The sequence below is a fragment of the Carassius carassius genome, chromosome 9 (genome assembly GCF_963082965.1).
Source record: "Carassius carassius chromosome 9, fCarCar2.1, whole genome shotgun sequence".
NCBI lineage: Eukaryota > Metazoa > Chordata > Actinopteri > Cypriniformes > Cyprinidae > Carassius > Carassius carassius.
Genome location: NC_081763.1, coordinates 21,705,382 through 21,722,879, shown reverse-complemented (window position 1 = coordinate 21,722,879; position 17,498 = coordinate 21,705,382). Strand labels below are relative to the sequence as shown.

Here is a 17,498-nt window from a genome sequence, read left to right as displayed (position 1 = left end):
GCCTTCAGTGTGACATAGTCATGAAAATAAAGAAAACTCTTTGAATGAGAAGGTGTGTCCAAACGTTTGGTCTGTACTGTACTGTATATATATATATATATATAGTACAGACCAAAAGTTTGGAAACATTACTATTTTTAATGTTTTTGAAAGAAGTTTCTTCTGCTCATCAAGCCTGCATTTATTGTCATGATTCTGCCTTCATGTCCTGATTTTCCTCTAGTCTTGAGGCAGGATCATGACAGGCCCGTGTTTTGTGTACAAGCACATGGCCTTGTCCTTGGGCCATGTGCTTGTGTTGTCTCGTTTCCTTGCCCCGCCCCCTTGTTACCCTAGTTTGGTCATTATTGATTTACCTGTGCCACCTGTTGTGTCATTATTAGTCTCCCTATTTATATTCCCTTGTGTTCACTGTCTTGTGCGGTTCATTGCTACTTTGATGTTTCATTATTACACTTTGTCTCACCTTGAAGAGTCGTTGTATTTCCCGTGAGTGTTTACCTGTAGTCAGAGTCCCTGTGTTAAGAGTCTTTTGTTTATTGTTTGTTTCTAGTATTGTTAAAACATCTTGTCTTTGCCCTAGTCCATGTTTTCCCCCTCGTGGGTTTTGTTTTCCCCTTTTGTTTATAATAAACCCTGTGTGTTGTGCATCCTGTCTGCGCTTGAGTTCATCCCTACCCTCCACATGACATTTATTTGATCAAAAAGACAGAAAAAAACAGTAATATTGCGAAATATTATTACAACTTAAAATAATAGTTTTCTATTTGAATATACTTTAAAGAAATAATTTATTCCTGTGATGTGATTTTTTTTTTTCTGAAAAAATATTAAGCAGCAGAACGGTTTCCAACTTTGATAATGAATCATCATATTAGAATGATTTCTAAAGGATCATGTGATAATGATCCTAAAAATTCAGCTTTGCATCACAGAAATAAATTATAATTTAAAGTATAATAAATTTAAAAACAATTATTTTAAATTGTAATAACATATCACAATATTACATTTTTTTCTGTATTTTTGATCAAATAAATGCAGGCTTGATGAGCAGAAGAAACTTCTTTCAAAAACATTAAAAATAGTAATGTTTCCAAACTTTTGGTCTGTACTGTATATACACACATACACACACACACACACACACACACACAAACAAAGATACTTTAGGTACTAACATTATAAGCACTAAGACAACATCAAATGTATCTTTAAGGTACTGATATATAATAATAATTTAAAGGTACAAAAAAAATCTATCTTTTAGCTTTTGCCTTTGTACTTTTTTTTCTCAGAGTATAGTAATATTTTATTATATTACTGCATTTACTGCAATTTTGGGCAAATAAATGCAGACTTTGTGAACATGAGAAACTTTTCAAAAACACCCGATTTTTAACGGTAGAGTAAACCGCATCTGCTGAAGGTTCTTCCAGAAGTCCTGCTAACTAAGACTATAAATCCTAACTTTGAGGTTGCAAATGTAAATGCTAAGCATTTGCCAAAGTAACTCCCATGAAAATGCCTAAAGTTAAAGATGAATTAGTTTAATGGAATCAGACAAAACCTTATAATTGTATCCTCTTGCAAACAGGTCATTTCAGCTTTGTGGTCAAGTGTTCATTTTGAGATTTCTTAATACTTTAGCACTGGTTTTGTTTGTGTCAATCCTCATTATAAATGACCATGACTGTGTAGAATTAACACAAATCCCAAATTACATTTTAATAAAAGCCTGAAGGAAAGACAAGCTCTGAGGACTCTTTCTATGATTGACTGCAGATTGGTTCATATCAAGTTTTTGTCATTTGGCAAAATTCAATTCAACAGATATACCTGCTTATAAATGAATCTGTAAATTCAATTACACTTGTCTTTTTCATAAAGCTCTTGTCACGGGATTTAGTGTTTTGGGATAAATATAATATTTCAGATAAAGTTGTAACTAAAGGATTTTACAAGACACTTGGAACTATTTTCTCAGCCTCTTAAAATTATTGCCCATATTTGCATTGAGTGGACATGTGAAATGCAATTAAAATTCTAGGGCATGTTAAACAAATATGGTTATATTGATTTAGCTCTTTATTTTACACAAAATGTAACATATGACAGTCGAGACCAAACCCTAACTCTCGTTAGGCCTAATTTGTACACTCTTAGAAAAGCCTGCTGAACAATATCCTTCACGTCACTCTTTAGCTCACAGTTCACATTCAGTCTGTCGGTTTATATGGTTACTTTTGTTTATTTCTACAGAACATTAACAATATTTGACCTCATACAGTTTAAGCAGAGATGAAGATTAACTGCCTTAGTGCTATGTTAGCTAGAATGCTAATCTCTGACAACATGAGCCAGCTTTGTGCAATACAGCAAGCAGTTTACAGCTGATGAAGAGAGAGAGGGAGATAGATAGATAGATAGATAGATAGATAGATAGATAGATAGATAGATAGATAGATAGATAGATAGATAGATAGATAGATAGAATAGGGGTGCACATTACGGTAACAGGCTAACATCAAATGACACCAGGTTGCAGACGTGTTTACTGAAGTTTGTATTAAAGAGAGAAAATACTGACCTGACTGACTATAAGTGCAAATGTAACTATGATATTTTGCTTCATGTTTTGCACGACAGAATATTTTGACCAGAAACAACAACAATGGCTAAGTGTGATGCATTCAGTTTACAGTATATATTGAGCATATAGATGTTATAGCTATTTCACAGAGCCTTATGAACGGACACATGGGATTAAAAAAAAATAATAATAATTTTTCCTTCCATAACACAAAACAAAATGGTGCCGTCTATCAATATTCTGTATTATTGGTCATATAGTGCAAAAGTGGATTTGTAAATCTGAAAACACCTTTTGGTTTCTTTAGGTCATCATAAACATTATCACAAAAATGTAAACAAAAACGCTTGTTCAGACAATTAATTTAAACCACAGGTTAAGGTAGTGACATCACCGTCTGATGGCATCATCAAATCAATCTGTGATGTCAGTGAAGTGCAAAGCATTGTGGGTAGGCAAAAAAATTTATCAGGTAAATATGGACTCAAAAAAAGCATGTTTACACAATGTAGATTTCCCTCTCAATACCCACATACTTCAATGCATCAGCTTGACTGTACCTAAGAAGCAGGGAAAATCTTATTAGATCACAAAATGAAATGAAACCGCATTTGTGTGTGTGTATTTGTGATGTAACAGTATTGATGAAACAAACTAAACATACCTGTAGTCAAAAAAGAGCTCTTCTCCTTGCTGTATGGCTCGCTTAGCAAAGATTCCAATGCGGTGATCACCATTAACCATGACAACTGTAATAACAACCAACACCAAACCGACGTGCTTAATAGCTTCAACTCAAAGTCTGTACTTTGATATTTATGTTATGAAATAAAGTACCTTTTGCATAACAATTGGGGTTGACAGAGTGGTTGGCAAATCGTATTTTATTCCCTTTTCGAGTGGCATCCACTACAAAGTCTGGAATGAAATAAAACACTATTTTTAAAACACCAAATTGACAACTAAAAGACAACAATAACATAACAACATGAGTGATGCCAATACCATTGTTCAAGTTGAACAGAAAACTGGACATGTACTTGTCATAGATTCTGCCCCTCCTGTCTGCTTCATCCTGGGAAATAAGCTACACACACACACACACACAATGCCTCAATCAGTTCACTAAGAATACAACTTTCAGAAACATTACATCTAATGCTCTTCATTAGGGGTGTGTGTGATTTTCCACGCACCTCTCCACAGTACTCAGAGATGAACTCATTCTTCTGGACTGGCTCTTTGATAAATGTACCCCACCCTGCAACATCAGATGGGGCCAGGAGCAGATGCTGGCAAACAGGTTAAACAACATTTATATCACCAAAGCATCTTCTGTATCTATTATTTCCCTTTGATTATCAGCATGTTGGCATACAATATTGGATAAATACTAGATAGACAGATACAGAATGATAGACAGATAGATAGATTTATCTTTTACAGTGGCACATGAACTTCATACCTTCTTGAGTCCTCTCTGAATGCTGCAGTTCTTACAGGTGACCTGTTTGCTGTCCCAGTGGTCTGCGGCCCCACAGGTCATGCAGAGGTCAGGGTCACACTCCCGCACCGCCAGGTAACACGGACACTGCTTGGTGTTACACTGAGTCTTGCAACGACAGCCAGGAAACCGATTCTGACCTAGAACGAAAACCCAGAGAAGAACTTAAAGCGACCTGTGAATATTTGAGGTTTTCTTATGAATAGAGTAAACGGATATTCAAAGTCACATAAAAGTCAAAATGGTACAATGATTTGTTAAAGTGTGTAATTTCTTCACTGCACCACTAGTTATCCTGTTTTGTTGGTGCCCCCTAGTGGTGTAAAGATATGGAAACAGGAGCAATAACTGAGCATTGGCCAGAAATATGTAATTCTATAGACATAATATATATCTACACAATAAAATATTTTGTAGAGTAAGATTAGATAAAGGGAGAGAGAAAGCAAAAACTTCATAGTGCATACAGTAAGAACTCCAATAGCTTTTCTTCAAATTCTTATTAAATGTAAAAAAGGTTTATTTTACTTATTTTTAAATGTTCTTATTTTTAAATGTTCAGCCACCCCCCCATTTATTTTAGAACAGTGTAATACGGTATACTTGAATTTGAATGTATTTCATGTGTTTGTATTTGTGTTGAACTCACACTCCCGATTGCACTGGCAGAACTTCTCACAAAAGTTTTGTGTCATCACACACGAGCAGGAGCTATCACACGGGTGCTCAGGGTGGTCACACGGGTGATAATTGTACACTTGATTGGATGAGTTGTCTGTAAGACAAATAGGAAGGGAAATAAAATCTATTCATTCTGAACAAAGACTTTCCAGTATGGTTCCAGCCATTTGTGATTACTACATAAATATTATTTTGTAGAACTTTTTGGAAACTGCACTCATAAAGAGCAATTATGTTAACATTTTAAATTAAGGTTTGATCAACATTTATTATGAACAAACACCAATAACCTAATATCAACATATAGTGTAGATTAATAAATTAGTCCTAATGCATAAACTGTTAAAAATTAACCTTATTGTAAAGTGTTACTGCTATTTAAAAATTTAATAATTATATTTAATAGAAATTAAATATTTTAGAACTGAATTAGACTGATCATAATTATTTTGACGATAAATAGGCCTTTTGCTATTTTTTTTTTCAAATTCTGACAGCATTTTTAAATACTTCAAAATAATTTAAATATTACATTAAGAGCTGAAACTTTTTGATTATATTCTTGTCATTCTATACTGTTCAATATTTGTTTACAAAGTAAAAAATTTGTTTCTGTGTTGAAAGTGAACAAATGATTTCTAAAGGTACGTAATAAGCACATAAACAAATCATTAAAGCGGACCTATTAGGCAAAATTCTCTTTCACATGTTGTTTGGACATAAATGTGTGTTGGCAGTGTGTGTACACAACCACCCTTATAATAATAAAAATCCACCCACTCCTTTTTTTAATCCCCATAAATAATAAGCAGTGTATGCAAGTTGTGTATTAAGTGTTTATTTGCAAATGCTAGTTTTGCTGGAGCTTGAGCTCTTGAAGTTCCGCCCTCATCCCTGGAGCACCAGCTCATTTGCATTTAAAGGGAAAGACATGAAAGTGGCGCGTTTTGGCTCATACCCTAAAAGTGGCAATTTTAAGAAGCTATAAAAAATAATCTGTAAGGTATTTTGAGTTAAAACTTCACATACACACTCTGGCGACATCAAAGACTTATTGTACATCTTGTGAAAATGGGCATGATAGGTCCCCTTTAAACTGATCATTAATTTAACAACTGCAATTATTTGTCTGACTACTAATACCCAGCCAGAATAATCTCCCTAACTATAAACATAATGGATTTTCCTTCTGTTTGCCCATTCCCGGACCTGGACTTTATCACAAGTCTGCTATTGAAATTGAGAGTCTTACCTTTCTTCAGCTGTATCTTTGCCCATAATCTATCAAACAAACAGAAACATAATTGAGCTCTAATGTTAGTATTTTGCTGCCTGTGTAACATCCAGCTTATTACAGCCTGAATCTAACTGGCAGATAAGGATGTGTTAACATCTTGCCTGTGCTTTCGTTTTTTCTTCTGAGGTGAGATTCCACCATCCTCCAGCGGAACGCGGTGAATCAGCACCTCTTTCACTGCAAACTCGTACACCTGACACAAATACATACATAAGCACATGAAGCAAAGCATTGCAACACGTTACACTCACACACAAACTGCATCACAATCCCATGAACACTTAATTGGTTTGAGTCAGAACTTTGTTATTATCATGTTGATCTTTGCCATATGAGCTCTCACACACACAAACACACGATCAAAACAACACTCCTCTAGAAAAAGATTTGGACCATTTCCTAAATAAAAGAAAACACATGATTTGAGGTAATCACATTTCCAGTTATGCAAACCATAGTCTTTCTGGGAAAAAACCCACAGGCACATATGCACACAGTTGTACATATGAATACACACATTTTGTTGCCTCTGCTTTTGAGTAAATACTGTAGAACTTTCTTCACATTTTAATTCACTTTAGATCTGCATTAATAATCTCCTTTACCAAAGAGTTACCAAAAATACAAATAAGCAAAAGTTGAGCATTTATAAGTTGTTCATTGTCATTTGCGTGCGTACCTCTCTACATGTTTTGGTACCAATGAGTCGTGCAATAGAGCAGAAGTTGTTGTAATATGTGCCGTGCAGGACTCTGAACAGAGACTCCTCTGCTCCGCTCCACTGAGAAGGCGAATCAGATTCCTCCGCTCCTTCCTCCCCTGGTCTCATTTTGGCGGGACTGGGACACCGAGAGTTACCCTCTGACACACAAACATGAACACAGCTAAATGTCAGGTTTTCATCCCAACACTCTTTACTATATTAAATCAGTACTGATGAGCTGATATTTGACATTAACTTATTAAATTTAAAGTCCATACTATTTTGTCTAAATACCCTAATGTTAAAACTTTAGGGTCAGTTTTTTAAGAAATTAATACTTTTATTCAGCAAGGATGCATTTAGTAAAGACATTTATCGTGTTCAGCTGATGATCAGATTGTGTACCTGTAATGGTACTGATACATTGTGTACGAGTTTGCAATGAGGTCGGAAGGCATTCGGAGTTATTGTTGATACATGCTATGTGGTTACAAGCAGTGTTGGGGAAAGTTACTTTTAAAAGTAATGCATTACAGACTGAAGAGAAAGTAAATTCACGTCTGTACAACAGAACACAAAAGAAGAAAGTTCAACAATAAAACTTCAGCAATAAGAAAAGAAGCACAAATCTTTATCTAGAGTCATTTTTGCTTATTAGTATGGTTGAATTGGATCAGTGTAGGTCAGCAGCAAAGACATCGGTTAATAAAGTGGGATTAAATACATAAAGGATATTTGTGTTATTTAACATTTAATTATTGCAGGTGTGCATCACATTCTAAATTGCATTTTACTGCTTTTATTCTTTTTGAGGAATACTGAATCTGTTTTTTTTCTCATTAATTAATGCTTGTTCACATTTATTCTAAAACTACAGTGATATCTTACTCCTGAATTCTATCATGGGGACAGAAGAGCCGTCAAATAAATACATAAATGGGAAAAAAGTAACTGACGTTACTTAGTTGAAAAAGTAACTCAGATATGTTCTTGTAAATGAAAAAGTACTGTGTTACTTTCCTAGTTACCTGATTACGTAACTCGCGTTACTTGTTACCCCCAACACTGGTTACAAGGGTGTTTTGGTGGTTGCTAGAATGTGATGATTTTAGCCTTCCTCCAAAATCTCTATTATACTCTCTTGATAAGGCTTGGATCCCTTCCTTAAATATAAGGCTGTAGAATTGTTTTTCCTGTTTTATCATCCGACAGGTGAAAATAATTATTATTTTCTTAGCAAGCACCACTAAAAATGTTCCTGTGTTTCTACAAACATCTTCAGTGATGTCTCTATTGCAATTCAGACAAACAACTCACCATGGGACAAGAGTTCTTTTTGGCAAGGGAAAGTTTGGCTGTGTGTGTGTCATCGCTGATATTTTGGTCTGGATAAACTGTTAACTCTTTATTTGCTGCACATTAAGGTGTGGTGTACCTGAAGAGCTGGTGGTCTCATGGTCACTGTCTCCTTCTTTCCCCTCTTCGCCGGAGCCTGAGGGGGTGGGGCCACATGAACTTGAGGGGCGGGGCTTTCGCTGTCGACGACGGGGCCTTTGAGACCTCTGCATGTTTTGATCAGCAAACTCTTTTGCCCCTTTCTGTGAACAAAGAATGAATCAAGAGAAATATAAATACTCAATTCTAAATTAATGTAATTATACAGTTGCACTAAAGTAGAAATAGTAACACTTTAGCATAGGGACCAATTCTCACTACTAACTAGTTGCTTATTAGCATGCCTGTTATTAACATATTGGCTGTTTATTGGTACTTATAAAACTTTTATTCTACATGACCATATTCTACATCCCTAATCATACCCAATACCTAAACTTAACAACTACCATACTAACTATTAATAAGCAGCAAATTAGGAGTTTATCAAGGAAAAAATCGTTGTTAATGGTTTGTTAATAGCAAGTATTGGACCTTAAAATAAAGTGCGACCATAGAAACATTTATGAAATTGTTATGTACTTAAATAGCTGTACCTGCAGCAGAAAGCAGTCCAGTCCACAGGGCTCCATCTCCATTCGGATCTCTTTATTCTTCCTCTTATATACATTAGGAGATGCATGGAAAGCTGAGCACAAACAACATTTACTTTTTATTTACATCCATTCTGGATGATTCAATAACAAGTGATCCCTGTTCAGTGCTAAAAATAGCATAATTATAAATACACTAAATATAACATAATACACAGCTGACCACCTGCCAGTAGATAATTTCAGACTAACTTTACTGCCAGGTTTAAACAGGGCTTGATCTACTGATGAAGATTGTACAATATGGTATCATAACTGAAAAGTATTGCATTGTACAGAATTCAGGAGCATGCACTAAAGGAAAGATTGCAGAATCACTCTCTTCATTTACATAAACACAAAAAGGCAGAAGACTAGAGAAGGACATTATAATATCTTACGGTGCAAGAAGCAGTCGTATTTAAAGCAGCGGCGACAGAAAAGTGTGTGAAATGAGTGTAGACTTTGCTCTCGCTGAACAGATTTGGCAAAGGGGCCGTCCATGTTGGGCGTGCAGAGAGGAGGTAACTTCACAGGGCTGGGTGGCTCCAGGAGATCCTTATACCTGCAAGAGAGAGAGAAAAATACAGCTACATTATTATTTGTAATAGCAAAACAAACTTAATTCAAACTACAGTAAAAAGTTTGGGGTTGAAACAAGTCTCTTATGCTCACCAAGGCTGGATTTATTTAGTCAAAAATACAGTAAAGACTGTAATATTGTGAAATATCATTACAATTTTAAATAACTGTTTTCTAATTTAATATAATTGTAAAATGTAATTTATTTCTGTAATTACAAAGCTGAATTTTCAGCAGTCTTCAGTGTCAGATGATCCTTCAGAAATCATTCTACTATGCTGATTTGCTGCTCAAGAAACATTTCTCATTATTATCAATGTTTAAAAAAAGAAACTATTTAACTTCTTGAGGAAAGAAATCTCTTGTAACATTCTCTGTTTACTATCACTGTTGATCAATTTAATGAGTCCTTGCTGGATAAAATGATTAATATCTTTCAAAAAAAAATCTGACCCCAAACAGTTCAATTTTGCCATTATTTATTCATCCTCATGATGTTCCAAACCCATATTAACAGCTTTTAAGTATTATTTCTGCACAATTTTTGGTCGTAGGGTTAGGGAAAAGAAACAAAGAAAGTAAGTCATACAAGTTTGGACTTAACAAAATGATGACATAATGTTCTGTTTTGGATGAACCTACTCTTTAAAGTGCTGAATTTGTTTTACACACACAACAGGCCATTAAATATGACTCTCACAGATTTCCCCCAGCCAGCGGAAAGAAATAAAATGAGCACAGCTGGTGGAATGAACAATAATGACATGAAAGCATAAACAGTTGGATGATAACGCAGACTGTGACGGGTTTTTGTTTCCACTGCTGCTGCGGGGGCTGCACAGCCAGCTGACAGCAGAGCCCGAGGAACTTCCCATGATCCTTCATTTACCACAGTTTTAAGGTGGCATGACATAGTCTATCCTAGTCATGTGAAGAATGTGCATGCATGCTAGGTTTGCCATTATGGTGAATAAAAGCTTTTGTTTGGGACGGCATCATGTAAAGTGTGCAACTCTTAAATTGATGCAACTGGACTAAACTGGAAATGACTAAAGCAAGGGAGGGGAGTGTTCAGAAAAACTGTTTGAAAATAGCTGTTTTTAAAATACACACTTCACATTTATATATACTTAAGTTTCGCTTTTAAGAGTACCAGATATGGACAGATGGTGTTGGATCAGCCTAGCTACTAGTGTACACAATCTAAATGGTGTGCATTTGGGAGAATCTAGTTTGAATCTGGACAATGTCAGCTGATCCCATTCATTGTAAAAAATTAAGGTAAAAAAAAAAATTAACAGGGTGGCCTACTTGTCCTTCAGCTCCTCCATGGTGCCTTTGTAAGGAAACATGTCTGGACAATGTCAGCTGATCCCATTCATTGCAAAAAATTAAGGTAAAAAAAAAAATTAACAGGGTGGCCTACTTGTCCTTCAGCTCCTCCATGGTGCCTTTGTAAGGAAACATGGATGCGATAGCTGTGAAAATCTTGTCGTGAGGAATCTTCTTATTGGTGGAGAGCTCTCTTCCTAGCAAGGGAAAAGCAAGACTAAAATCAGAATTTTCCTGAATTTGACTTTTAAACCAAAAGTAGAATAGTGCATGGGCTTATGTACTGTATATGCGCATGTGTAGGGGTCAGCGTGTACCATAACTCGATACGGTCCTAAAACAAACTGAATGAACAAACAGGTTTGTCCAGCACTTTCTGAGAATAGAGGTGACACTCAGAACAAACAACGGCACATAGACACAGAGGCTGATCTGATGGGTAACACATGAGAGCTCTGGTCTATTTGTTGTTCAACAACCAGTGACACCATCAATTTCCTATTAAAAGCCCTAATTCTATGACACAACATATGGTGATAAACTTTTTATTTAATTAAATATTTCATATATAAATTTAATACAAAAATAAATACATATTAAATAAAATGAAATAAATGTTTGGTCAGTAAACATTTCTTTTTTTTTCAGTTAATAAAATTTAATAATCTACTTAATGATTTTTGAATGTATAATATATTTTTACATGTAATTTTATTGCGATAATTATTCCATTATTTTGCTTCTGTTCAAATCCAACTCACCTTCAGCAGTGCTCCTCCTCTTCCTCTTGAAGAAGCCCACTTTTGACTCTTCTGGTCCTTCAGCTGTAGTTTTCTGTATCCCTTTCTCCTCCTCCTCCTCTTTCTCTGTTCTCTCTGAGGGCTCTTCCTCCTCCTCTTCCTCTGGGTCTGAGTATTGGCTCAGTGCCTCCACCAGCTCTTTAAAGATCTCATCATTTATGAAGCCTCCTTCTGTTATCAGGGTACAAGATACTTACATACACCACACTGTCTGTCTATCATTCACATGCATGTAAAATGCTGATTAGCATGTATACTATGGTTTAAAAGTTTGGGGTCAGTACTATAAGAAATGTATACTTTCAACCAGCAAGGATGCATTAAAGTGACCAAAAATGACATTAAAGACATGTTTCAAATAAATTCAGTTTTCTGTTTTCTGTAAATTCTGTTACAGAATCTTGAAAAAAAAAATCAGTTTCCTCAAAAATATTAAGCAGCACAACTGTTTTTATGATTTATAATAAGAATAAATGTTTCTTAAGCAGCAAATCAGCATATTAGACTTAGACTTCTGAAGGATCATGGGACACTGAAGACTGGAGTAATGATGCTGAAAATTCAGCTTTGCCATCATAGGAATAATTTACCTTTTTAAAATATATGCAAATAAAAAACAGTTACTTCACAATATTACTATTTTATTGTATTGTTCATTAAAAAATCCATGCTTTAACATAAGAAACTTACAAAATGATTTAGAAATTTTAAAGGGCTTTCCAGAAGAGCTTCAGCTCAGGTCTAGCGACACCTCTGGTCATGTGTATAAATACATATTGTGATGCTCACCTCTGTCTCCATGCACCCCGTCATAATTGTCAATAAGCTCTTCCAGGAAAGCTTCATCCTGTTCCAACACCTCATCTCCCATGTAGGGGATATTATGCAGAAATGTCTCATCTTCCACCTCAAAAGAAAAAGGAGGAAAGACATTTATTTGCTATTTTATTGATTAATATAAAGACATGTTCCATATGTATTCAAGGATCAGTGAGGTTCTTCTAATGAGAGATAAATGCACACTGATATTGTAAATGTGTGTTGTGGGTGGGAGTTTTTGTTATGCCTATATTTGTGCCTGGAATTGAGTGTAGGCGTTTAAAGATGCACATCCTCCTCTACCTGAGAGATGATTTAAAAAAAAAACGCTTACAGCTGTCAGAACATGTGAATGCGTTGCTGCAGGGTGACCTACTTTTAAAATGACCAGTGACATAAAAGGAATCTTTTCTTCTATTTTCATCTCTCTCTCTCTCTCTCTCTCCTTATTTTTCTGCAGACACAGGCTTCTAATGATGATTATGATTGAGTGGATTTTATGTGTGTGTGCACTTATTTTCCACATCCAGTACCATGAAGTTCTGCTGCAAAGGGGACCAGGAGTACATGAATGGTATCCCAGCAACAGTTGTCAAGGGACGCATGGCAACTGCCTGGTTCCGAAAAGATGGAAAGCCAGACTCTACCATGCACAACTGTGATTGGACAAGAAAGGGAAAAAGGAAAACAGAGGACAAGTCAAAATGTCATTAAGAACTATTAGAGGACTGTTAAATTGCTTTAGTCCTGCATATATTAATTAGCCAATGTAATGTAAAAATATTAATTTTACATTAGTTGTATTTTAATACATTTACTCATACAGTAGATTACTGAATATAAATCTAAATAAAAAATTACATTTCATGTATAAAAGAAAAATTCAACCAAAAAAAAAAAATGACATCATTTAAATAGTTCCAAACCATTATGATTTACTTTCTTCTAGGAAAAAAGGAGAAATGTCAAGAATTAAACTGGTCACTCCTTTCCATGCATTTTACATTGAATATTAACTGAGGCTTTCAAGCTTCAGAAAGGAAGCAAAAGCATCATTAAAGTAGTCCACACAATGCATGCACTGTATTCCAATCCTGAATTTCCTGAAGCCACATGATAGTTGTAAATAGAGTCAAGTTTTGTGAACTGGCTCAAATGATTTGTTAAAAAGATTTGAAAATCAGTCACCAAAACTTCTCTAATTAACACAGAAATGTGGGCGAGAATAATGACTTATTTTATAATTTTGTCTGTTAATCACTCAAACCTTGTATGGCTTCAAAAGAAACATAATGCACTAACTGAACAGACCATTTTATGATATTTTTGTGCTTTTGTTTCCTTTTTGAAGTTCAAATGCTTCAGTACCAAAAAAAAAAAAATGAATAGCATTTAATATGTCTCCTCTCCTTTGTTTCACAAAGAAAAAAAGTCATACTGGAACAACAGAAGGGTGAAAAATAATGAAAGAATTTAACCCCACACCAAATCAGTGAAAAAAACATCATTAGATCAAGAAGAACTGAAATGGGACCAAAATGGGAAATTGTGACCAAAATCATAACCCACTAATCATAGTATTTGGTTTGGCTTTATCTAAAGAACATCAAGTGTGGTATTGTTTTCCAGTGCTGTTGTATGAAGGATCCAGCTGGGCAGGTATGTTGAGCAGTCTCTTTATTCCACAGAGAGCTAAGCTCTGCGGTGTCCGCTGGCTGCTTTTATTGTGGATATCACAGGATTTTAGACACTGAGTTCTGGCTTGGCAAACATACAAATACATTCTTGGCAACAGAGCAATTTAGTGAGGGGGGGGGGGGGGGGGGGGCACTTTGCTGCATTTTACTGGACTGCTGATAATACTTGCCCTGACTAATTAATTAGAAGTTAACTGTACCACAGTCTGTCCGTTAATAACATAATTAGATTGATTTAAACGCTTGTCAGGTAGGATATGATAAAGTAGGTTCTGCAGGAAATGGAAGGCGAACTGTGGCACCTGATCATTAGTCATTACTGGCATTTTGTTAGAATAAATTATGTTTGGAAAATGGCAAGGCAAAGCTGACTATGTATTGGCTCGGCTCATAAATCATCTGGGGGACAGTCTTGTGCTGAATAATCAGGGGCAATTCACAGTAAAGCTATCTAGAAGCAAGATGATTGACACTGGGTAGTGGTAGTCAAGGCCCCCAGCTGGGTCATTCTTGCCTTTTTGCTGGGCAGAGAGCCACTGGTTGTGGACAGGGGAATGGACTGGAATCGGAGCTTGGACCATTCCTCATTCAGCAGCTCAGTTCTTTCTTCAATCTTGCGGCGATTTGACTGGAAAAGAGCCTGTGAAATCACAGTTTCATAGTTAGAAAGGTTGAATTATATTAATTGAAAGCTAAGATACATGCCATTAGAAATGGCACAGAAAACAAATCGAGGAAAAGAAGGCAATGATGACAAAATTCTAAACGAAATACACTACCAGTCAGATGTTTAGGGTTGGTAAGGTAAAACTTTAAATTAATCCAAAGCGACTTACAGTGCATTCAGGCTATCAATTTTTACCTATCATGTGCTCCCGGGGAATTGAACCCCCAACCTTGATAACACAATGCTCTACCACTTGAGCTACAGGAACACTAGGGTAGGGTTGTTGTTGTTGTTGTTTTTTTCTTTTCTTTTTTTAAGAAGTCAGCTGCATTTTTTTATGGAAAATACAGTAAAATAGCATTGTGAAATAGTATTACATCTTAAGTTTTTTTTATTTAAAATTTTTTTTTTTAATTATTTTAAAAGTAATTTATTCCTGTGATGCAAAGCGGAATCCTTCAGATATCATTCTAATATGATGATTTGCTGCTCAAGAAACATTTCTTATTATTTTGAGATTTCTTATTATTTGGAAGCTGATTTTTTTTGGATTCTTTGATGAACAGAAAGTTCAAAGAACAGCATTTATCTGAAATTGAATTATTTTGTAACATTATTAATGTATTTACTGCCACCTTTGATTAATGCATCCTTAATGAATAAAATTATTTGCTAAAAAAAAAAAATCTTACCAACCCCGAACTTTAATGGCAGTATAAATATATATATATATATATATATATATATATATATATATATATATATATATATATATATATAAAGACCTTCTACCTTGACCTCCTCAGCTTTGCGGAAGCGTTTCAACTGTCTTAACCTCATGTACTCAGACTTGACTCTCTTCTTCCATTCGAGCAGACTGCGGGGGGGCTTGGCAGTGCAGGACCGGGGACTAGACACCTCCTCCATCATCAGTCTCACCTGGCTACAATGAACGGGAGCAATACTTATACATGGAACAAATGCACATCCAGCTGAGCTGAGCTCACATTCAGACAACACTGGAACAAACAGTAAGTTTAACGATTTTATCAAATTGACAAAACAAACTTATGATATAAAATGAAATATTTCAGGATGTTTTTACATTTGTAAAAATAAAAATCATATATATATATATATATATATATATGTGTGTGTGTGTGTGTGTGTGTGTGTGCATGATGTTTTAATTATTTTATCTAATATAATATATTACACATAGTAATTATTATATATAAATATAATATGGAGCATAAAATAATCTGTATTGATTCTCATAAATCCATAGATTCATCTTTATGGGAAACATATTCTCTGGAATGTGATAAACAGCACCTTCCATAAGGGTTCCCATCAGATGTGACTCATTCTCGGGAAACATATTATCTGTGATGTGATAAACAGCACCTTCCATAAGGTTTCCCATCAGATGTGACTCATTCTTTCACATACACACAAGGGACCTATAAATTGCATGCCTCGAACTTTATCATTCAGTAGTGACTCCATATAGGACTCACTCACTGCCCCCTGCAGTTCACAAAACACAACTATCATTCCGCATCACACACACCATTTAAAGGGCTTTAATTCAGATTAGGCTTCAGATGAACGAAACACGACAGAACCAATTAATGGAAAAGAAAACGACAAGAGGGAACGCGCTAGCTGCCACAGAGCAAAACTGACCGTGCAAACCGCATCCAAGTGACACTGTGTGCTCGGAAAAACACGCGCTCCTGACCAGCACACATTGGAAGTGGGCGTGTCTCTCTCGCGAGCCCATGTCACCACGGTGCGGATAAGTGCGTAGTACACTTTTCACCATTTCTTAACCCTTCAGTGTTGTTTTCCCGAACTTTCGAGGAACTAAAATGAAATATAAAATGATGTTTGGGGACGAATAGCGTGAGGCTACACGGGCCACGAACGAAAGCGTTTATAATGAAGGACGCGAAGCTTCAACAACGCCACGCGTTGAAAATACTTGCACGAGACACTAAGCAAACGATACACGCCGAGACGATTTAAACGTGTTGTGTGCAACATGCTCTGTCTCTTTTGCACATGCTGGATAACGATACGGAGACAGAGATCGCCGTCGCAGTTTGAAATACCTTAAGAGTCCCTGCTCCTTCCTTTAAATCCTCGCGAATCAGCCTCGGCTCCAAGTGCGCAGCAAAGAAGTCCGCGTGCCCAAAAACGTCCTGTAGTGAAAAACGGTGTTCTGGCTACCGACCCACTGCAGATGTCGGTGCCAGAATGCTTTTGTTGACGAGCGCAGGGGATGTTTGGACTCCTCGGTCGTTCGTAAGCATGTCGAGATTGTAGTTGTACAGTTAAGAGCTGCGCACTTGGTTGGCACGGTCAGAGCACAGGGTGACGTCTTTATTATGAACATACTCCAGCTCTCTCTGCTGGACCACAGGCTACGAGTGCGCCCAGGAGGAAAATAATAAAGCAACACATTTTTCTGAATATTTAATAGCCTGAATGCAAACATGTGCTTGACCTTTGACATTTAGTAAGTTTCGTTGAAAATTTGATTAATCGATTAATAGCAATTATTACTATTATTATTATTACTATTATTATTATTATTTAATAGTTCCATAGTAGCGTGCTTTATATTGTGCATGACCTCAGATATTTAGTAAGCTTCGTATACAATTTTAGTAATAGATTAATAACGTTATCCGTCTAGTATTCTTATTATTATTTAATAGTTCCATAGTAGCGTGCTTTATAATTTCCATTATAAAAAAAACATATACATATAAAGTGCTGATGACAGAA

The 17,498-nt window shown here is 35.8% G+C and overlaps 1 protein-coding gene across 1 annotated transcript; it reads right to left on the bottom strand.

The window, feature by feature from the left end:
- Nucleotides 1-2,073: 2,073 nt before the first annotated feature.
- On the bottom strand, nucleotides 2,074-17,129 carry LOC132149295 (histone-lysine N-methyltransferase EZH1-like). Its single transcript, XM_059558422.1, has 20 exons — nucleotides 16,820-17,129; nucleotides 15,495-15,645; nucleotides 14,550-14,675; nucleotides 12,872-12,994; nucleotides 12,309-12,426; nucleotides 11,481-11,690; nucleotides 10,814-10,916; nucleotides 9,207-9,370; nucleotides 8,770-8,861; nucleotides 8,214-8,376; nucleotides 6,755-6,936; nucleotides 6,177-6,268; nucleotides 6,031-6,059; nucleotides 4,747-4,872; nucleotides 4,059-4,237; nucleotides 3,790-3,885; nucleotides 3,599-3,680; nucleotides 3,431-3,511; nucleotides 3,258-3,342; nucleotides 2,074-3,153 (listed from the first exon to the last, which is right to left on the bottom strand). Exons 2-20 carry the CDS (start codon nucleotides 15,630-15,632, stop codon nucleotides 3,093-3,095), a joined length of 2,250 nt encoding a protein of 749 aa, XP_059414405.1. The 5' UTR covers nucleotides 15,633-15,645; nucleotides 16,820-17,129; the 3' UTR covers nucleotides 2,074-3,092.
- Between the last annotated feature and the right edge of the window lie 369 nt (nucleotides 17,130-17,498).